Source organism: Sinohyriopsis cumingii, chromosome 18 (genome assembly GCF_028554795.1).
Source record: "Sinohyriopsis cumingii isolate HCF-2022 chromosome 18, ASM2855479v2, whole genome shotgun sequence".
Lineage (NCBI taxonomy): Eukaryota > Metazoa > Mollusca > Bivalvia > Unionida > Unionidae > Sinohyriopsis > Sinohyriopsis cumingii.
This window is the reverse complement of record NC_142978.1, coordinates 7391230-7414774: the sequence shown is the minus strand read 5'-3', so window position 1 is coordinate 7414774 and position 23545 is coordinate 7391230. Positions and strand designations below refer to the sequence as shown.

The window sequence follows — 23545 nt, the reverse complement described above, 5'->3', positions numbered from 1 at the left end:
TTCAGAATCGAAACTAATTGACAGTGTTTGAATGGGGGTACTAAGCAAAAGCATATGTACGCTTTGGGGAGGAGGGTAGAAATAACTACACCTTACAATGAGGGGTGGAGGGAATGGCTGTTGCATATGTACAAAATGGACAGCCCCATTTTCTCACTCGGAATAATTATGTACTAAATGGACAGCCCCTTTCCTCACTTGGAATAATTATGTACTAAATTGACAGCCCCTTTTGCTCACTCGGAATAATTATGTACTAAATGGACAACCCCTTTTCCTCACTCGGAATAATTATGTACTAAATGGACAGCCCCTTTCCTTACTTGGAATAATTATGTACTAAATTGACAGCCCCTTTTGTTCACTTGGAATAATTATGTACTAAATTGACAGCCCCTTTTCCTCACTCAGAATAATTATGTATTAAATTGACAGCCCCTTTTGCTCACTCAGAATAATTATGTACTAAATTGACAGCCCCTTTTGCTCACTCAGAATAATTATGTACTAAATTGACAGCCCCTTTTGCTCACTTGGAATAATTATGTACTAAATTGACAGCCCCTTTTCCTCACTCAGAATAATTATGTACTAAATTGACAGCCCCTTTTGCTCACTCAGAATAATTATGTACTAAATTGACAGCCCCTTTTGCTCACTCAGAATAATTATGTACTAAATTGACAGCCCCTTTTGCTCACTTGGAATAATTATGTACTAAATTGACAGCCCCTTTTCCTCACTTGGAATGATAACTCTTATTAGGCCAGCAATAAAATAGTTTTAGTCTTTTGTTGTTTTTTTTCTCATTTAATTGGAAGGTTGGAATGACTGCATGAAATTTATATTATTTTTACACAATTATTGTATAATTTTTTAAAATATTGCTATTATATATCTGGTACACACATGCACGCACGCACACACACACACACACACTAAAAATAATTTCCACCCGCCCAATCAATGCCAACATGGGCAAGACACTTTATTCCAATGCCCTGGTTGCACTCAGTAGTGTAGTAGAAGAAATGGTTTTATCTTAGATTCCTGGAAATTCTAATAGGTCATTGGAGTGTGCTTCCCTTTGAAAGATGTTTTTAAAAGTTTTTGTCATAGTCGAGATGATATTTTATTGCCTTTTTTGGACGGAAATCCAAGAAAGTGTCGGTACTGTTATATCATGACTTATTGTGAAGGACCAATGGGTGACTTTAGTACAAAACAACTTCTGTTCATGTTGATATATAAGACAGAAGCTGAACTTAAGGTTGCTGAGGAAGAAACTGCTATCAGCGATGCAAGTGCTGCTCTTATAAAAATATATCCCAAATAAATGCTATTGGGGGTGATTTTATTGTTCAGTAAATTCTGTTGGTGGGTCTGGAAAGGCCTTAATAACATCTTAGGATGACTACCCAATTTCAAAACAGCCTTTCCCTGGTTCCATGTATGTTCTAATGGAACAGCTCATACAGACAATACTTGCCTAATCACATTATTTTAAAACCCTCTCAACAACCTCATCACGCTAGCAACTTCATTGGTATGTCTCAGCTGAAAAACTAGTGACAGTTGGTGGTGGCTAGGGGAGGTAATGGATAAGAGTTATTCCTCTTTGTCCTAGGAGCTGTATAGAAAAAAATTAATTTTCATCTTTTTAGAAGGGTTGGATTTGGTAGGTTTATATCCCTAACATTCATGTGAATAGGTAAGTATTCTCTGAGAAACATAATTTACTTAAAAATTTGATTTCTCTACAAACTCTGGAACTTGCTTTTCCATAATTAACAGTATCTGTGAAACAAAGTTTTTTATTCACCAAGTTGCTTTGCTGTCTTTGTTCACATTTGTGAATGACTGGGATAACGTAAGGTAGTATGTTATGCACATAGGATTTGCATGCTTTTTAACTGTTCTTTCATTCCACCCCTTTTATTGATTTGATACAAATGATGTAATTAATGTGATAATACAAAGAAGATCTGCTTTTAATTGGTGTTGCAATACAGCAGATATTTCAACAAGTTGGCGATCAAAATACTGTCAGGACATAATAAGATTCTTGCTGAAATGATTGTGGATATAGTTTTGATAGTAAATTAACATTTTTCATGCTTGAATTTAAGGAGGCAACATTGCATTTATGATGATTATACCAGATCTGAAATAAAAGATGCTAAATTATAAATTTCAAATTGATGGAACTTATTTATTTGGCATTTATTTATTAAAGTATTGCCACTGTCAAAATTTCATCAGATATTGTAATTTACAGTGAATGTTTGGAAAGAAAATGTAACAAAATATATGACTTTTTGTCAAAATTTGAGAATTTCATGATTGAAATTTCTGTGGACTAACCATCTTTTTTGACCATAAAATGAACCATTCATTTACTAATTTTGATCATGATTTTCTTCATGTTCAACAGGTAATGACCTATTTTTGGGGCATTTTCTGCTTTAAAAAAATAGAATTCTTGCCCAACCTGCATTATATGTTTGCAAGATATTTGGGTGCAAATTATTGAGAGTGGTTTTATATAACACTATACATCAATCGTCTGCTTGTGTGCACACATTTTGGTATAAAAGCCCTGAATGGGCATTCATAGATTTCCTCTAGGATAAGAAGTTTCAGTATTACTTGCAATGAAATCATGTCATCAGGATTTTACTAGTAGAAACTTGCACATAGAACTGGATGAGTGATTTATTTCTGAGCAGTATGTTGAGTTATCCATCTTGCTACTAATTATTGTGGAAGACTTGCATTTAATGTCAGGAAATGGCATACTGACTTCAGGGTAAAAGTCACTGACAAAGAAGAATTATAATTTCAGTACAATGACATGACTTATTCATCACAGACCAAACTATGGATGTTTTTGCACTTGGGGTATTAAAGAGGCCTGTGTATTTTGGAGTCAAAGGACAATGACACTGACTGAAAGAAGAAAAATGGTTACTGCACAAAGTGCCTGTTCTTGTCCTTGTATCATCACTATTTTGTGGATGAGTTTAAGATTTGGCAAGAAAGACTCCTATTGACTTTGGGGTCAGAAGGTAAAAGGTCATGGTTACTGAATGAAAGATTGTTTTTTGCATAACAACTTTAGTTCTAGACCACATATCTTGACCAAAGTTTGTAGAGGGCTTGCACTTAAGGTATGGTTTTGATGTTTGGGTAAAAATATCAAATGTCAAGGTCATTGTAGTTCTAAGAAAATGGGTTTTGCAGAGTAAGTATTTTTACTAAGCTTTTTTGATGGCTGTAATAAAAGACATCTAGAGATTATGAGCTGTAATGGTCAATATTGTTGAACGTCTGATAAGATATTTATGGTTTAGGTACACTATGTTTAGGTTAAGACAACATAACTTCACTAAATGTCCTTGATGTTGTAATATTTACATACCTACTCTATTTGTTAGTTTATTTACTCAGTTTATTCACTTGTTGTTTCTATCACTTGTATAGAGTTGAAGACCTTGAATAGCAGCATGTCAACAGAGCAAGCCAAAGCTGAACTTAAGCATCTTGAAACAGAGGTATGGGTCATCACCATAGTATTTGCCTACTCTGCCATCCCGCTACTGATTGTACAAATGAAAAGCCTCATTAATGGATACAACATTCTAATTTCATTCATCAATTTTTTATTTCTAACCTGATTGCTCCTAGGGGTCTGTAACTTTGTCATGTTGTTGTGTCTCAGGCCATATAGGAGTTTCTTTAATAACATAGCATCCATATTTGTATGGGCAAGTCTATTTTTTCAGACAACAGGAGTGAATTAGCATTGACTTAAAGGAGACCAGAAATAATAAAAAATTTCTTTTATGTGTGTAATTCACATCAAATTTTAATTAGACTGTAATGTTTATTAATTAAGTATCATAGGCAGGTAGTAATTATATTGCACAGAAGATACCATGATTCTGTAAATTGTCGAGTTCTGATGAGACAACAGATAATTTGGTCCCGTGACGCAAAACAAGCCAGTTCTCAGTACAAACAGAAACATTGTGAGCGAGACAGACAGGAGGAGACCAGATTTGGGAGGCACATTCAGAAGTTGAATCTGCTTCTGAGATATGCTCAGTACTATATCTGTGTTAACAATGTGTTTTAAGACCTGACAGCAGAAAAGTACAACAGTAAGAAGGTGCTCATATTTCATATTTTAGAATTTAAAGAAAAGCAATGTAATTTGAAAATAAATACTTATACATTGTGTGCTGTGCAAACATGTGATAAGTATTAAGTGATGGTGCCCAATGTGAAATTAAAAAATTTACCACTTTGCATTAAATTCGTTAAGAAGGTTGAGATTCAATTGTATTATATTTAAATGACATAGTCATCACCTACCCCCAACACACACACACACACACACACACACACACACACACCACCTAAGGACTGATATCTTGAAAATATACATCCAACACTGAAACATTGTGAGATAATTATGAATTCTGGACAAAGAGACTAGAATGGGGACAACTTGTGTGTGAAACAATATCCATTACCAGAGAGATGTAAAAAGAATTGAGAATGGTTTTTATTGGTCGTAACTTAAGCATTAGTTTTTTTGTTTAAAAGAAACTCCACAAAAAAATCTGCAAAGCAGAAATCATAAGTAATTAATTTAAACATTAAGAAGCTTCCTTTTTATGATTCAATCACTGTGTATTTTACATGCAGGCTATAGATAGTGTACTGACAAATCTGATAGTATATACATGTCTGGTATAAATAGTTTATCTACTGTACTGGTCAGTGCTGAAAGAATTTTTTTTAGGTACACGCCCCAGGCTGGTGACTTATATAAACTCACTAGTCCTGACTGAAATTCCACAAGCCTGTAGAGTTCATACCTGTCAACTCTCAAGCCAGGAGAAAAACCTCCCAAATTTTGGATTATTTCCACACCTACCTCCCGATCTTGTACTATTTCACAAGTTTTCGCAGATAACTCCCTATTATTACATTATGTCTGTCAGTTTTCATTTCTCAGAAGAAAAACTCCAAACCATACATAAATAAATATAACATACGCATTCCACAGATGCCATATTCTATTTTATCACTAGTGAATATTGAAGTAACGAAATATCACACAACAGTTTTTTTCTTCAGTAAATTACATAAATTTCAGATTTTTTAAAAACCACTACAGCAGTACTGTAGTAAAAAGAATGTTATCACCAATTAGCTTAAATCCCGTGAATGATCACTGTGAATCCTGCCTAATTTTCTCTGCAAATGAAATTGCATCTCCATTTCCGGCAAAGAAACTCTGCCAGTTAACGCCTGACATTCCTCTACCGTATATGTAAAGTTTAATTACCATGATTAAATTAAAAGAAGGAATAAAACCAAATATACCACACATTATAAGTGCTTCAAAGAACTAATTCAGAACAAATATTTTATTCAGTAAACAGTGTTACATGCCTTAAGACTTGAACCTAAGGAAATAAGGTGGGATATAAAATGTGGGGAAAACAGTTGCCACATGTACATTAACTTGTGACTGCAGATTTGAACTGTTAAAATGAAGTCCTAGACATCGTAAGTTACAACAAAATAGGGCATTGTTTATTTGCCAATTGCTGATGTTTACATATACACACTGTAGAACATGGTTTATTTGAAGTATGTCCAAATGGCAGTCCTTTTTGCAAGATAAATGCAAGGATAAGGATTAACTGTTAATTAGTCACACTGGCCTTATGCTTGTGTACTTAAGTTTAACCTTTAGCTATTTTGCAGTTTAGCTACAGCTGAACAGAATATGAAAAAAGGGTCTTGTCCTGGGGGATAATAAGGCAAATCACAGGAAGAAATGGTGCGTCCCAAGGGCACTCGCACATTAGGGTAAGGGGGTGGGGTCAGTAGTTGCCTCCTCCCAATTTCTTTTGTCAGCCAGTTAATGTGAAACTCTGATTTTGTACCTGACCTATTTTTGCTTTTAGTCTTTGCTCTTTAAACACCCCAATGATATACAGTTCCAATCATTACAGATTACCATTTATACATATGTGTAACAGGCATAGAATGAAAAGGATTTTTTTGATTTTTGTTTTTATTTTGATTTTTTTAAGATTGCTGAAAATTGTGTCAGTGGTTCAGAATCTTAATTTTAGTAAAGCTTCCATTTGAGTCAGATCTCAATTTCACTGAGGACAGTGGTGATTTGATTTAGATTGTGCCGTTTCCTCAGGCAAACCATTTTTTTTTCTCAACAATCCTGATGGGTACCTCACTTTGAATACAGGATGGGCCCGAACCAAAATTAGTGAGGCCTCGGGTGTCGGGCTATCAGATTTGTTTAGCAATGCTGGTGTAGATAGGAGATCTGTGAATTGATTATTGCATTTTGTGGTCACTTACTCATGCTTCTGTCTGTTTTTGTAACTCATACGTTTAATACGTTTCCCAGGATTTAAAATATCTTATCAGTATGGCTGGAACAGCACCAACTTTTAGTGTAGGCCTAGCATTTGTGTATCCAAGAGCTGCCATTTTTTCCGGATCTTTCTTGTAACATCCCTTTGTGAAATGTAATGAGCACAGAGTGCTGAATGGTGTTGCTTTGAAATCAACTCACTTGTAATAATGTATCCATACTTTATTTATGCCTTTATCTTTCGAAAAGAATAAAAAATGTTGTTCACAGCCTTTTCTTGATAGGCTATTACACCTGTAAGCAACTCAAAATGGCACTGTCTTTTACTAGGGCAACTGCCAGTTGGGATGCTAGAATTGCTGCTATGACGTCACATCACAAAAGTAACCGAATAGGTGCGGAAATTTTGCATATGAGGTCAGGGAAATTCAGCTCCTAGAAGATATGTCAATATTTAAAGATTGGCATTATGGTCGCTGATGTTTCTTAGAACTGGAAAATTAGTGAGCAAGCTCATTATTTGACACTGAAAAGTCTCACTTCATTTGAAACAGGATCAAGATGATAGTGTTGGGGACTGCCAGGCAACAATCAGGTTATAAATTATAAATAATGAAAGAAATGACTAAATTTTGTGCATTTTTTAAATTGTTGATGCTGTTAGTTTTTAAAATTGCAAGTGGGTACACACTATGGTGGAATCAGGATTATTTTTTATTCATGTCTTAGAATACAAATGACAACAGTTTCTGATATTGTTGACTTTTAGATATTTGGAACTGATTGATTTATCCATATTTTTTGACATTCAGCACTGTAAATGAGTTTGATAAAGACAAAAACTTACTCTTAGCAAATGATTCAAAATAAGTCTGATTCATAGTCATTTAAAATGGCAAACTGTGTTTAATTTCACAGCTTCTCTTTCTTAAATCCCTTACTACCATATATTTCCCATGATAAACTCGTGTTTAATAAGCCCATCCCATGCCACCCCATCCAATTTTTAAAGCCACAAAAGTAGAATTAATGAATACATGGTAAAGAAGCCTTGGAGAATGATACACCCACCCCTTAGTTTATGTACAGGTCTGACTACCTGAGCTAACCATTGGAGAAATACTTTGAAGTCAGATGATTTGCATGATTTGCAAATTGTATAAAATCAGATCTGCTATGGTATAATATGCTGGCAGATCTTGGCATATGCAGTTTGTTAGGATTATTTAGTAAAATAAATGACAGACCCTGATCTGCTGGTGCGCTGTGTGATGACAGTTTTGGGTCCATGTGGTGTGCAGCTGAACCCATCTTACACACAAATATCATTGTATTTTCTGCTTATTAGTCATCAATTGAATTAAAATATGGTTAAAGCTGAGAAATGCATATGAAATCAAAGTTTACTTGTGAGAATTGTGCCAATAAAAAACATGAGGAAACTGAGTATACACTGAATATTTCATAAAAAGATGGCTAGAAAAGGTTAAAATTTGAATTTATGTTTGAGCTACAGTGGTAGTCACATGAATGAAATAATGAAATTAAAAACAAGTCCATTCTGGAATGTAAATAGGTGAATTAAATGTGTGTACAAATTACATATGCTACTTCTTCCAAGGTTAATGACATGATTATTAATCAAAACAGTCATGATTGGTCAGAAAAGTCAAATGACCAAGCATTAGGCTATGACCTTCCAGATTTGAATATAAAGATCTAGTCTTGTTTCTTCAACATTTGAATTTTTCTGGGATGAAATCTTCCAGGAAAAATTGAATATCTGATTAACAGCTGTGTAATTAATATAGCCGTCAATGTTCAGCCAAAATGGCAGACCCACAAGTATGCTGGTAAACCAGTTGATTTTCCTGGATATAATGAATTTACCACCCAGTTGACAGCATCTATGAAATAATGTAGAAAATACAGCAAGACCTTGACTACCCCTTCTGCCAACAAAAAGTGGTTGTTGAAGGCAGATGATTGCTAATGATTCAGTTTTGAGGTTCTGTGACTTCCCAGTACTACTCATAGTACTCAGTTGAGGTTAGTGAGGTACAGCCTGTTTTCTATAAATGTTACACTTTACAAAATCTGTACTTGTCCTTGTTGAACTTTAGTGTTGGAATGTTGCAAAGGCATAGTGGTCACAACTGGACAGCTGGCATCAACTTTATGTTAAAGATTTTTTAAACGACAGTATCTTTCATTTCCAATCAGTAGTAGAATATTACTCTAAACTTTTGTATTATGATAGGCCTATATTTTGCTTGCCTTACTGGAATCATGTTAACATTTACAAGCAGGACACCATGTTCCTTGAAACAATTGTCGTTTATGCATCAGTAGTGTTATTAAAACCCAACTTTCAATAAGGAATAGAGTTGATTATAAAATTCATCTTTTAAAGAGGTCCTACATGAATTTTTAACAATTTTTTCAGTGTACTGGGTACAAAAGTAAATTAGTGAAGCTGAAGGAGGGTGGTGTTATTATATCACCACAGGAAAAAGAATGGGTAAGTAACAAACATATATCATGGTCAGAATCTCTTGTATGCAGAAATTTCAAGTCTTCCTTTAATAGACAATTTTCTATTATGTACTTTAATGTGAAATGTAGAGACTTATTGGCCAAATATTTTTTTATATATTTTTCATTCCTATATTTTTCACATGTGAAAAATATATCCTTATATTTTTACGTATGAAACATATATCCCTCTATGTTCACATGTGACCACTCTGATGGCCTAGTGGTTAGAGCGTCCACCTCAGAAGCAGGAAGTTGTGGGTTCGAACCCCAGCTGAATCATACCAAAGACTTACAAAATGGTACTAACAGCTGCCTCGCTTGGTGCTCAGCGTTAAGAGGTCAGTGTTAGGACTGGTTGGCCTGGTGTCAGGATACTGTGACTGGGTGGAAATCATGCTATGTGTCTGCGGCATGATGCCCCAGTGCTAGACATCACTATAAACTGCCACACTGCAGACATCATAGCGATATGACTGAATTTTTTTAAAAGCTATGTTAAAAATCCTAATCACACACACACTGTTCACATGTGAAAATATATCTTTATCTTTTCACATGTGAAACATATATCCTGATATTTTGACACCATGACATGCAACACTTGATTGTGTGTGCCTACAAACATTGTACCTGCAACAAAAGAAAAGAGTCCTTGTTTAGCAAAAACTAATAAAAAAAAGAACCTGCCTTACATTTCAGACATGGAAATTAAATTTTGATAAAGAAATTTGACCAGATGCCATTCTCATCTCTCAAATTATTTCCCCTTACTTCCATGACAACAATGATGCATTGCTGAATCAGACTTGCATTGTTTTCTGATAGGGTCAAATAGTATACAAAATGACAAAAATGTAATTTACTGTGACAGGTTAGGTCACTCCAATCCTACCGCTTTCTTAAGTCAGGTATATTTATATCGTCAGGCTCTGAAAGTGAGGTGAATTTATGAAAAGGGGCTGGGGGTGGTCACATTGTTCCAAAGGGTGAGTTTAATCACCTAAACTTTGCTTCTCTAGCAAGTATTGTATAGAATAAAAAGAAAATTTTCTTTTCCTACATCAATACCAGATATATTTTATCTTGTGATACCAAAACTATTTATTTTAACAAGTGGCTTTGCCAAAAATATTATGTTTTTGATATCACTTGATGAAAAGAAAAGAAAATATCTATATTTTTTTAAAGCTTGCATGACATATTTTCTTAGTTGCATTGTCTCATCAGTGACACCATGGTAACAAATAGTTAAGACTTTTCTGACCATGATTCAGGCAGTGTCTTCCATATTAGGATTATATATATATATGTTTTTTATGAATGTATTTTTTGTCACATTTTTGTGCTAATGTTTTGCAAGTTAGACACATGATAGATTTGGTTGAAATGATCCATATAATACATAGTATGGGAAAAATATTAAAGTTTGCAAAATATTTTTTTTCAGGTTTATGCTGAAAGGCAAAAATATGTGAAAGAGTGGAGGAAAAGAAAAAGAATTGTAAGTTTTCGTGCCTTGATTCTTGTTTTTGGGAACCAATTCCCTATTTCACATTAAACAGAAGAAAAGAGATATAAAGTCTGAAGATTAAGGTGTTTCACGGTATACTGTAACCGAGTTTAAGCAATCTCAGCATCTAGTCATTTTATCAAAGACACGCCTTCAGTAATTAGAAAGCATGAGGATCTTCATAATAGTAAAACTATTTATTAGTGCTCAAAGTTAATGCTCACAAAAATCCAAAATGCAAGTTGAGGTTTTAAGCTCATGCATCAATTTACAGGTGCTAAATTCTTAGGTGATATACAGGAAATCATTATTAAAACTCTTCAAGTATATAACTTTTAGGTGATATACAGAAAATAATTAGTAGACCTCTTCAACAGTTTACACATGCATAACTCCAAGTATGTAATTTCAGTAGTTTACAAATGCATAACTCCAAGTATGTAATTTCAATAGTTTACAAACGCATAACTCCAAGTATGTAATTTCAGTAGTTTACAAATGCATAACTCCAAGTATGTAATTTCAATAGTTTACATATGCATAACTCCAAGTATGTAATTTCAGTAGTTTACATATGCATAACTCCATGTATGTCATTTCAATAGTTTACATATGCATAACTCCAAGTATGTCATTTCAATAGTTTACATATGCATAACTCCAAGTATGTCATTTCAATAGTTTACATATGCATAACTCCAAGTATGTAATTTCAGTAGTTTACACATGCATAATTCCAAAATGTAAAATGAAGGTTGCTTTGTCATTTATTCCTTGGCCATGAGATCATCAGTTTTTCATGTAGTTTAACTCATTACCCACTGAAGATTTTTTGACATTTTTGCATGAAATGGGAGTAAGAAACACATTATGTGGCGTACTTTTGAATACATCCAAAACATCTGCTTCCAAGGGATTTTTGTTTAGCTGGATGCATAGTTGTGTTAAAGGCATTTTTACTTGGCTATTTCACTCATGCTTGTGCAGAAGAGTAAAAAAAAATTCTTTTTCTGTTTAATGGACCAATCAGTTTCATGTCTGGCTGCTTTTTATTTCAAATCTTAAACTTATCCAACTTTTTGAAAAGGTTCACCTGCCCGTGTGCAGTTCAGACCGGTCTGCTTTCAATCTTAGGTCAAAAAGTATAAAATCTGGACACAAATTCCAGTTCCAACAACTGGCAAAGTTTTGGTGTAAAAATATTGAGTATAAACAATGATATTTTTCCCTCTGTATTTTGTAATTGAGTTGAAAGCCAGATTACTTACATCATTTTTGAGCTATATCTGTCTACTTAAACATGACACCAGCGGTTAATGAGTAATGCTGTGGTCATACTCAGACCTGCTAATTAAGACACAGCCATTATATTTTCGGGAGAAAGAGCTCGTTTTTTCAAGTCCAACCATTTTGTTCACAAATATGGGAAAAAATATTTCTTAAATATTTTCTTTGTTTAGGTGAAATTGGTTACTGTGTCTCATCATTACTTGCTTTGCTAGTGTTTTTGTTGTTTGGTTGATTGTAGATATTTTGTCACATATAATCCTACTTATCTTGAAAAAACAAAATAGTTGTCCCAGTATGTTCTTACTCATGAGTGTTGACTTGATAAGACATTGTGACATCAATGCATCAAAAAACAAAAGGTTTCAGACAGATTGTGATCGTTTTTGAAAATATATCAGTTTGGTTTTATGAAGATTCAGCAGTTGTGATTAATAGTGTGAAAAAAATTCCAATTTTCATCGTTCTTAGGTTCAACAAAGCCTAATTTATAACAAGTTCTGTTTGATTTGATCCAATTAGATCATGAGAATTTTGCAGTATTTTTTTAAAACCTTTGTTAAAAGTTACTAGTCAGTGTTACAATCGCTGTTGGTTTACGGGCTTGGAAGACGGCTTTTAAAGTATTGAGGTCATACTTTCATTTGTGTAGTCATAATTGAGTGTAACAAATTTTACTGTTCACTTTTTGATTTTTTTTCATGTTCAGCTTATAATACTTGGAATGGGTGACCCATACTGTAGATGCATATTCTAAAATAGGTTGTTGTTGTTGTTGTTGTGGGGTTTTTCGCCATTTTTCAGCACATGATAGGCTATACATGGCGGCCAGTATTAATGGTGGAGGAAGAACCCGGGAAAACCCTGGAAAGAACCACCGACCCACAAGAAGCTACTGGCAAGCTTTCTCACATACCCACATTGGCTGAATCTGAGACTCGAACCGGCGCAGACAGAGGTGAGATGGCAGTGATCCATAACGGAGAGCACTTTAGACCACTCGGCCATTTGGGGCCCCTCTAAAATAGGTAAAACAAAACCTATGAAACCTAATTCTCTCGTATTTCGTGAGCGAGGTATGCGACATCTTAATGTGTGTTTTGAAGATTTAACTGCTTTTAACAATTTTAGTCATATTGCTATGGCAGTTTATAGTGATGTCTAGCACTGTGTGTCATGCTTTGGACATGTAGCATCATGTCCCACTCGATCACATTATCCTGAAACGAGGCTGACCAGTCCTAACACTAACCTCTTAATGCTAAGCGCCAAGTGAGGCAGCTGCAGTACCATTTTTATAAGTCTTTGGTATGATTTGGCAGGGACTTGAACCCTCAACTCCTGCATCAATGCATCTTAATAGACCTTAAGTATGATATGCCGTGGTGCTTATGTCTTGAATGTGAAGGTCCTATTTCATATTGCTAATAGTTGTGATGCGTAAGTATTTTGTATGGTTGACATTTTCTAATGAAGATCCTTCCAAGGAAACTGAAGCACTAATTTTGTCATTTTTGTTCTTGTTATTTGCATTATATTGCATTTATTTATGGATGCAATCACATTCTCAATTAAAATTTAGACTTCACTCATAAACAAGAAAAAATAATTCAGCTGTACGATGTTTTTTTAAATTAACATGATAATAAAAATTATAACTTAGTTTTTTGTTACTCCAAAACTTAAGGCATAGAGTAATAAAAGTAACTGTTAAAAAAATTCATAGTAGAAACAAAAGTTTGCAAGAAGTATAATTTAGAAAAAAAATTAAATTCTAGCTCTGATTGAATGAAAGGCTTTTATCTTGATCCTGAAACATATGGGACAATTTAACCCTTTAGTTACTACTACAGACAATTTAACCCTTTAGCTACTACAGCTGTTGTGCAGCCTCACTACTGCTGAGTGCTATCATATCAGTTACTGAGACTACTGAGGCTGGTTGCTAGGCTGAATACTATAGCATCATCATGGCTGACTACAGAAAATGACAATGAAAACATGCTTACATTTATATTCATTATTTCATTAGTTTTTGCTGGATTTCAGTGAAATAAAAAAACAGCTTACCTTGTATAGTGTCTGTTATTCATATATTTTGACTTTATATTACAAAGTTGAGAGTGGTAGCTCTCCAAACAGTCATTATCCACACATAAATGACGATGTATATTCCAAAATATACCCACATCTCCATGATGCTGATTTCATACCATTTCAGCCTCAGGTCTTGCTTTTGGTCCCCCATTTTCTTGACATAATCATTTGTTTCTTTCACAAGCTTTTCCACCAGACATTCAGGAAAAACTTGAGGAAAAAAGTCATTCTCATTGCTTAGTCCAAGCTTGATTGTTGAACCAACATGAGAATCAAAATCATTGATCTCGAACACAGTGAGGTCATGAATCCATTGTGCAAGTGGGACTATGTCTGCCTCGCCATCTGATTAAAAGTCACTTGCATCTGGTGTTGAAACAGGACTAATATCAATATCCAATCCATTTTCTATGAATGATCCATTAAACTCTTTGATATCGCTTGCACTGAACCTTTTAAAGTTTCTCATATCTGAATCGGAATCCATCTTTGTTTATCTCAACTACACATGTTTCATAAAGTGCAGAAAAGCCCCAACAGTGCGTCTAAATTTAACCTCTCAGCTTTCACATTTGTATCAAAATGTTGAATAAACAGTCCTCTCATTCGTTATGATAATCAAAAATATTGTAACTTCTGTACTTTCAGCCAATCAACATTTAGTTAACATAGCAGTCACATCCACATAGATTCAACACTGGGGTTTCGAGTACTGCTGAACTATATCACTCTCTAGCTCTTTCCTCGATGAATTATCAAGATTTTTACAGCAAAATGTAATGAACCACATAAATGTATAGGATTCATGATGTCTGTTTAATCTGGATTAAACCCCATAAATAATGAACCAAGAAAAACCTCATCAAGATGCATAATTGATGTATGGAATAAGGAATAAATCATCAGCTGTAGTTGTATTTGAATCCTAGATCTCTCTTTTGATGCCTGGACCACATTGGTGGCTTAGTGGTTAGGGCATCTGTCTCAGATGTGGGAGGTTGCAGGTTTGAACCCCAGCTGAGTCATACTAAAGACTTATACAAATGGTAGTAGCAGCTGCCTTGCTAGGAGCTCAACATTAAGAGGTTAGAGTTAGGCCTGGTCTGCCTGGTGTCAGGATAATGTGACTGGGTGGGACATTATTCTACATGTCTGTGGCATCAATTCTGTTATGAGTCTATGCTCTTAAAATAAGTATCAGAAAAGAGTGAAGACAACAAGCATTGTAAAATTTAACAAATAATTTATTTTCCTAGAATGCAAAGTGAAAAGTGAGAAAAAAAGAACTTATAATATTGCAAATTAAATCCCAAAATAATCTAAGAATTAAAGATACAAATTCTTGTAATAAAAAGTCCTGAATAAATCTAAGTTCAAGTCCCGAAGAGATCCAAAATTGAAGGCAATGATGAGTTTGTTATGGCCTGTGAAATACTGATGCATCAACAGTCTCTTGTTGAATGACAGAAATATTATTCCAGGTTTGAATTCAGTATAATTTACAATGAATATCTTTATCCAAGAATTTTGTCAGAGCATTTTTGTGTTTCCAGAGAAAATAATCACTTGAATTCAATAATTTGAAGAAAATTTCAGCCCAAACTGGTCACAACATTATACAACTTAAATTGCTAGATGTTAAAGCACGACTGGTAAACTCCTCACAGTCACAAGACAATATAGGTCTCTGCTTGACCTAAGGTCACATTAGCATTTTCTAAAAACAGCCGTTACCTAATGAAAAATAGCCTTCTAGAATGATCTAATGAACCATGTTTATTTACCACACAATAGCCTACGAAATTTACTTAGGAATCTCCAAAAGCCTGACCCTGATCAACATATTTATTCCTTCTTTGTTTACCTGAATAATAATCATGATAATAACTCATACACATAGAGAATATAGAAGCTATTATTGGTTGTTTACTTAAATGAAATAAAAAAAATAAGAAAAAGTCAATCAGGTTTAGCAGAAATGAACTCAGTTTTGGACAAGGTCAAGTCAAGCAAACAATGTTACATTACAATAGCATGTAATGAAATAAAAAAATGTAAAACTAACAGACAAACAATTAAATTAAATATATATAACAATCCCCAGTGCTAGACATCGCTATAAACTGTCATACTGCAGACATCGTAGCAATTGACTGAATTTTTTTAAAGCTATGTTAAAAATCCAAATCACACACACACACACACGCACACACACTTTTGATACCATTTCCTACATACATATATTTTTAATCATGAGCATAAATATAGACAAAATATGTATGTTTGTATTTTAAATTCAATTTTTGGCAATGTTTCTTAATGGAACCTTTTTAATATATGTAGTTATTATCTTATTTTTTGTATGGTGTCAAAGAATTTGTAATTTGTTTCATGTCATTTGTAGTGGCTAGCATATTTCCATAGACGGCACAACACTTGTTCTTCTTCCTGTTATCTCTTAAAGAGGTATTCCCCATTCATGGAGGTTTTAAAAAATCCTTCATCGAGTTAAAAATAATCAGTGTTCCCTGGATTTTCACCCTTGATCTTTCTTGTTAGTATTGAGTCTGCAGATGATGTGGATGATAGTGGAGTTATGTAGAATGCATTTGATATAATACTGCAAATGATTGCATATGCCATGATAAAGGGTTTATATATTGTGTTAAGTGGGAATGAAAACCCACTTTATTCAGACTGCTTTACTGTGGGAAATTTAGAATTTCTTATTCACTGCATTTGTTTGAGAGGTTAGGCTGACACCATGGTTTTATGGTCTACTGGTAGTTTTTGTTGACATGTTTGGGCTAATGGTGTATAAAGACATAGTGTTGTTATGGGCTAAATTTGGAAAGTAGTTTTTTCTTTCCCTTAACAGCTTAAAGCTTATATTTGCTCAGACTTGTGAACTACAAATGCTTCTAAATTGAAAATTATCTGCACTTGTGAGTCAATAGTACTATGGCAACAGTTGGTACACGGTGAGAATTGGTCTCCAGTTGGTGTATCCATGTTTTTATAGTTCAGTTTTGTATTTATGTCAGTATTCAATTAGAGGTGGGGCATTCATATTCCATGAATATATTTCTATAGTTTTCTTTTTCAGTCTAATGATATTCTGGACGCTGTGCTAGAGGGTTATCCTAAGTCCAAGAAAGAACTTTATGTAAGTTAGATTTTCTTTTTTATGTTTCCATTGGGTGCCATAGTATGTTGTGAATTCATTATTTTCATAGGAATCAGTTCTTTATTATCAGTACTTAAACTTGTACTATAGTTTCCACAAAAGTCTGTCATGGATTAACAGAAGCTGGTAGCCATTGATATTGAGCTATATATTTATACAAGAATCTCTGCCTTCAGAATGTAGAATTTTAAAAGAAGTTCATTTAAAAAAGCATCATAATACATTGCTGTATTTCACTGAAGGCAATTCATCTGATTAGCATTTTCTTCAGTTTGTTACATTGGGTGACATATGAATCAGTCTGTGTCAAAAAGACACATAAATGCTTAGTCTCTCTCTTTTTATGTCTAATTGATCGCAATCAGTAGTGGCGATCACATGCAAATAATTATTGAGAAAGGCACATGCTTGTTTTTTTTTTTATATAAAAGAAAAGTTAAAAATATGATTTTAACAAATTCTGAAAAGTTCTATCAGTTATACAGTATGGAGGGGACATCTTATGGGCATTTATAGATATATTTTTGTAATACAATATATGAGAGATACTAGTGAATTCATCATGATTGACATGTCAAACATTTTATTTACAGCTTGACCTAAATATAACGTACAAAAGTACTTTATGAACAATAATGACATGATGAATAGGGGGCCCTGAGTGGCCGAGTGGTCTGAAGCACTCACTGTTTGGGATCACTGCCATCTCACCTCTGCGTGGGTTCGAGTCTCAGGCCCAGCTAGCGTGGGTATGTGATAAAGCCTGTCAGTAGCTTCTCGTGCTTCGGTGGTTCTTCCCAAGGTTTTCCAGGGTTCTGCCTCCACCAGTTATACTGGCCGCCATGTATAGCCTATCTTGTGCTGAAAAATGGCATTAAACACTACAACAACAACGTGATGAATATAATAAACATATTATGAAATAAATGAAAGTTAATGCTAAAGTTGTTTATGTTATGCTGGCTCAACAGAAAGGGGGTCTCTCAGTTATTAAAACAAAATAATGGGCATCCATAATAACTTTATGACAGTTCGGATTTTCTTATGCATGTAAGCAGATGTGCAGGATAAATTTAAGCATATTAAAGTAAAGGTACACTGATACCTATCTACAAGGTATACTCCAGGAACTAATTTTTTTGTTCTGAATGGAAAAATGTCCTTTATTATCTTAGCTGCATTAATCAGTTTTTTCATACAGCAAGAGTACATCTGACAACCTTTTACAATTTGCCCACAAGTCTTACTGAATTTACCTTTAAATTTTGGACTTATGGAATAATAATAAATTTTTTATTTTTTTATTTTTTTATAGTGGTAGTCAAATCTAGATTGTGGCTTATCCAGACTTGGCCTGGATTAGAGTTTCTCCATCAGATACATTATCTTATCACATTAACATTATAATTACTCTCCCCTACCTCCAAATCCAGCTTTCCCTGAAAGATAACGGGGAAAAAATGAGTTTCTTTGTATCATATAGACAAAGGAAAGCAACTCTGACAGATTAGGTTCCCTTTTTACCCACTAGGTGGCTTCCGGTATACCGGGATGTAACCATTTTTCAGCTTTAATTTAATTTAATTGGACCTCCAGGAAACAGTATTTAAATTCAGCCACCCATTTTTTGTCCCAGTGGTATTGTAAGTCAAATGTTGTTTTATATGGTTCATTACACATTGTCCTGGATGACCCATTATCAAAGGGAGGACAGCTGCGTCATACATTGTTGTCCCTCCATGAACCTTCCATTGGTTCTGTGAGACCCAGAAATTTGGGATGGAGATACTCAATCAGTCAGCTGAGATGTTGGCATATGCATTCCCACCATGAGTCTTAGTTGTGAGATAATTCAGAAAATAAAGTACACATGCTGTAAATAGTTCTGATTGCCTCACCATGTAATCATGGATCAATGATCTGCTAGATTTAGTGGCAGACATACCTTGAAGAGCTGTTGCATCCTTCACTCCACTCAAGTGGTTGAGATCACTATTCCAATCTATGTCCAGAGAAACTTCACCTTCATACCTGATTCCTGTTGGGGATGTCCTGTTGAAAATGACTTTGGAGCTTAGGTCATGGAGAGGATTGCAGCAGCTTTAGAATCTTCATGTTGAAGACATATAGGGGGAAACAGAAATCTTCCGTCTCACCAAAGCAACTATCATACAAGACTTGCAACTTATGATACAGCTGGCATCAAGGTAGAGCTGAACTAAATGCAGTTCTGTTCTGATGATAGTTCGGTTATTCTAATGATGGAAAATGGTTTCCTTTCAAAGAATAAGTTGTCATCACTAGTCAGCCAATGAATACCTGTTTGCTTCCTCTTTGCAATCGATCTGTAAAGGGAAGCAAAACTGCAAGACCATGCACATGTCCTCAGATGCTACCTGAAATGCATGGACAAAATCTGCAGCAGCTGTAAAAGACTATTCCTACAACTGAAGGCAGGAAAACAAGGCATAAAATCACAAGCCCTGGCTGCTTGGCTAATGGGATTTATTAAATCAAATTACTATGAATTCTTACAGGATCCGGTATGACTAATGAAGATTTCAGTTCATAAAAATATGAGCGACTTATGTAAGCCATATTTCAAACATGACTTACCTCATGATATACCTGAATCAGCTTACTGGCATGCCATGTCTACCTTCTTCTGTTTGCATGACATTGCCTGACTAAGGAGAGAACTGGATTTCATCAGGCTAATGGTAGCTGTAGTGGCATGCTCTGATCATGAAATTGGAGCCTTAGACCCAAGCATGAATTTACCACATTTGCTTGATTCACATAGGAAACTTTTGATGATAAGACAATAGTTCAGTGTGGAATCCCACAGTGATCTCCCTTGCACATGTATAAACAATTGTCAGACATTGTGCTAAACTAATGTTAAGAGAATTTAGTCACTTAGCAGAACAAATTATACTCCTACTGAGAAGCATAGGTAGAGGTAGGCTGCCCAGCATTTCCTCCACTTACATATTCTCCAGATGTTAATTTGATCAGGTAATGCATTTAATGAAGAAAGACAATTTTGTGGTTAATTTTGCCTCGTTGACAATACTTGTCTCATCTAATTACTAAAAATCCCTCTCACCTTGCACTGCAATGCAAGCATCCTATTGTAGGTTTTGCTCAAGTGAAAACTGGTTACATTCAGTTATATAGGTAGCCTCCTAGGAGGTAGAATGGGGAATTTAACTTATAATAGTTGATTCCCTTTGTCATTGTGATAAATAGACCGAAAGAAGTTTTTCGTCTTTCAGTAGAGCAGGTTTCAGAGGGGGCAGTAGTAATCCTAATGTTATTGTGATCAGGTAAGTATTTTTGGAGAAACATAATTTACAACAAAATTTGCTTTTCATATTTGATTCCGTGGAATTGGTCAGGAAACCAGACTGACAATACAGGAGTACCTTGGGTGATTTAATCTGCCCATGTTTTTCATGCACAATGCTTCAATGTTCAAGCATTTGCAGTGACTAACAAACAAAAGTATATTGATGGCAAAGAAAACATTCAGCCTCTTAAAAAGTTCAAACATTCAGCACAGATATAAAAAGGAATGTTTAGATCATATGAAATAAGACAAGAAAGGCAACAATTATCCTGGGTATGTTTATTTGACATGTACAGAGATGCTGCCAGGCATGTGAGTGCACAAATCATGCAGACTTTCATGCACATCATAAATTGAGCCACTAGTAGAGGTCTCATTGTTTGAGTTTCTATCTTTATTTGGGTAGGCAACTTTTTACAGATCCTTGTACCTTACCGTGACACGAATGGTTGTTAAAATAAATTTGATTGGCAATTTGGGCACTTAAACAGTCATTTTTGTGAGGTTGAACCTAGCATTCATCTAATAAGTTTTACAAATGCATGCTTAAAATATAGGCTGCCTAGAAAACCTAAAATAACTGACTTCCAACATGACCCATCGTTAGATGACGATTTCTTTCAGCAATTACAGGCAAGGACAGTGATTATGACATTAATTTTTAAAGTTTTCAAGTACATGAGATTATTGAAGCTCTGACCCTATGGGTTGAGATGATTGAATAAATAAGAATATAAAAGAAATTAAAAAATAGGAATATTTTATCAAAATACCTTTGAACAAACAAACTTTGGCATTGATGTAAGAAATCTGGCATAGTAACCAGCAAAGCACTGATTCAAGTGAAACTTGAGCAGAGCTCTTGTTAGTAAAAAATCTTAGCTATCAGCAGAGATAACCAAGCAATAATATCTAGGAGCTGTGGAAAATTCTATATAACAATAAGGAATAGTGTTCCTGCTTGTTCAAGCTGACTTAGCTAGCTATGCATATGCGCCTTCAGATAGCAGATTGTGAAAGGGGCATCTCAGCACAGAGCAATATTCATACACAGATAAGAGACAGATTAAGCTCAGAAACCATCAACAGATTAATGTTTATACATCTAGAGGAGACATCTTTTGAGGATTCTGATTTCAATACTGCTCTAACAGAGTGGAGCAGGAAGACAGAAAGCAGTTTTTTATGTGTTAGGTAAATATTGAACTATTGTGCTTACTTCCCCCCTTTTTTTTTCCTTATACTTCCCCTTATTTTGTTGACAAGGGGTGAGCTCCCCCTTTTGATAAAATCCTGGCAGCAGCTCTGCATGTGTCAATTTGTGTATTGCTCAATGCGGGAGAAATGATTACAGCACTGCCATGAATGGCGTTTGAGGGTGGCAAGTGGGGCGACTGCCCCAGGCTCCGCTCATGAGGGGCCCCCACGCTTCAGGCCTAAGGTCGTCTTTATGAGTTTGTCAAGCTATATTCTCAGGGTTGTGCAGGAGCCGTTGGGCTAGGCGGGCGATGTCCTGTCTATCTCTAGTCTATGATCATTCCTGTCCAGGTACTCAGATAGCCTACAGATACCACAGCAACTTAGTTCAGTCTGCTTCTTGAAACACTGCATTCATCTAGTGTCTCAATAGTGGTATGCGCAGCAACATTTATTAATAGTGGTTCAAAGTGGTTTCACCATTTCACCATCAATGCCATGAGTGGAAGGGACCGAGATAGATTTCGCAAGTATGAATCAGGTACAGCAAAAGCTAAGAAACGCAAGTGAAGAGAAGAATCTGATAAAACTCAAAAAGGAGCATTGGATAAGTACTTTCCAAAAGAGGCAGTTAAACATCAAGAATCTAGGGACCCTATGGTAAAAGCCAAAGCCGAGTCTCTTGCATATTTTGAGGTAGGAAATTTTTAGTTCATCCTTGCCACGATCATATGGTATGACATTCTGTTTGCTGTTAATACTGTGAGCAAATTGCTACAATCATCTGACATGCAATTGGATGTAGCAATACAACAAATTAAAGGACTCGTCATGTATTCTTAACAAAGTATTGGAACACTGGTTTTCATTCTGCTGTGATTACTGCAAAGGAAATTGCAAGCGCAATGGATGTGGAACAAGTATTTAAACAGAAACGAAACAGATGGAGGAAGAGACAATTTGACTATGAGAATACGAATGAAGGAACATTATCAGCTGAACAGGCTTTTAGAACGGGATACTTCTTGTGCATAATAGACCAAGCAATCACTTCTATGAACACACGGTTTAAACAACTACAACAATATGATACACTCTTTGGGTTTATGTACAACATAAACACCATGCAACAATTAAATGATGATGACTTGTTAAAATGTTGCATGGACCTTGACTTAGCGTTATGCTCGGAGAGCTCACTTGATTTGAATGGTGCAGATTTGTGTGCGGAACTCAAGATTTTTCAGGAGGTTGTGCCTGAAAGTATAAGAACAGCCATACAGTACCTTCAGTACCTTTGGACAATTAGGGATTCATTTCCAAACACCGTGATAGCGTACAGAATATTTCTAACCGTTCCTGTGACAGTCGCAAGTGCTGAAAGAAGTTTCCAAACTGAAGTTGATCAAAAACTATTTGAGGTCAACCATGTCTCCAAAATAGGCTTTGCAGTCTGGTGATTCTATTAATAGAAAAAGACATTGCTTCCTTTTTGGATCTCATCCATGAATTTTCCACACAGAAGGCAAGAAAAGTGGACTTTCGCCTGTGAACCTGGAAACTTGTAAGGATTTCATAACGGTACATTAATGTAGAACATCTCTTTTGAAAAAACACTGAAACTGACGTTTATGTGTAGAAGACTGTCATATATTGATATATAGCCTAGTCAGCAGCTCTTTATTGCATGTCTGATATTGACTTATTGCTAGCTGTGTTTGTCAAATGTAACGAGTTATGACCAAGACATCGACATCCAGAGTACACTTGCAATTAAGCAAATTATTGTTTTTAATTCGTGTCTTCATGTTATTTGAAAAATTACAATAATAATCAGTTTATTAGGCCAAAGGCATTGTCGTCATGTTATTATTTCAATTAAAAAACCCGTGTCCACAAACAGGAATTTTTTTTAAGAATGAAAAAACTAAATTCTTGCACCAAATCGTGAAAGTT

General features: G+C 35.0%; 1 protein-coding gene across 1 annotated transcript in view; it reads left to right on the top strand.

Annotated features, from left to right (window-relative positions):
- Positions 1-23545, top strand: part of LOC149776031 (homologous-pairing protein 2 homolog) — a 56644-nt gene that overhangs the window by 28762 nt on the left and 4337 nt on the right. Inside the window, exons 5-8 of the mRNA XM_089941864.1 lie at positions 3484-3554; positions 8868-8942; positions 10407-10460; positions 16960-17019. Coding sequence (XP_089797990.1) covers positions 3484-3554; positions 8868-8942; positions 10407-10460; positions 16960-17019 — 260 coding nt within the window. The remainder of the gene's footprint in view (positions 1-3483; positions 3555-8867; positions 8943-10406; positions 10461-16959; positions 17020-23545) is intronic.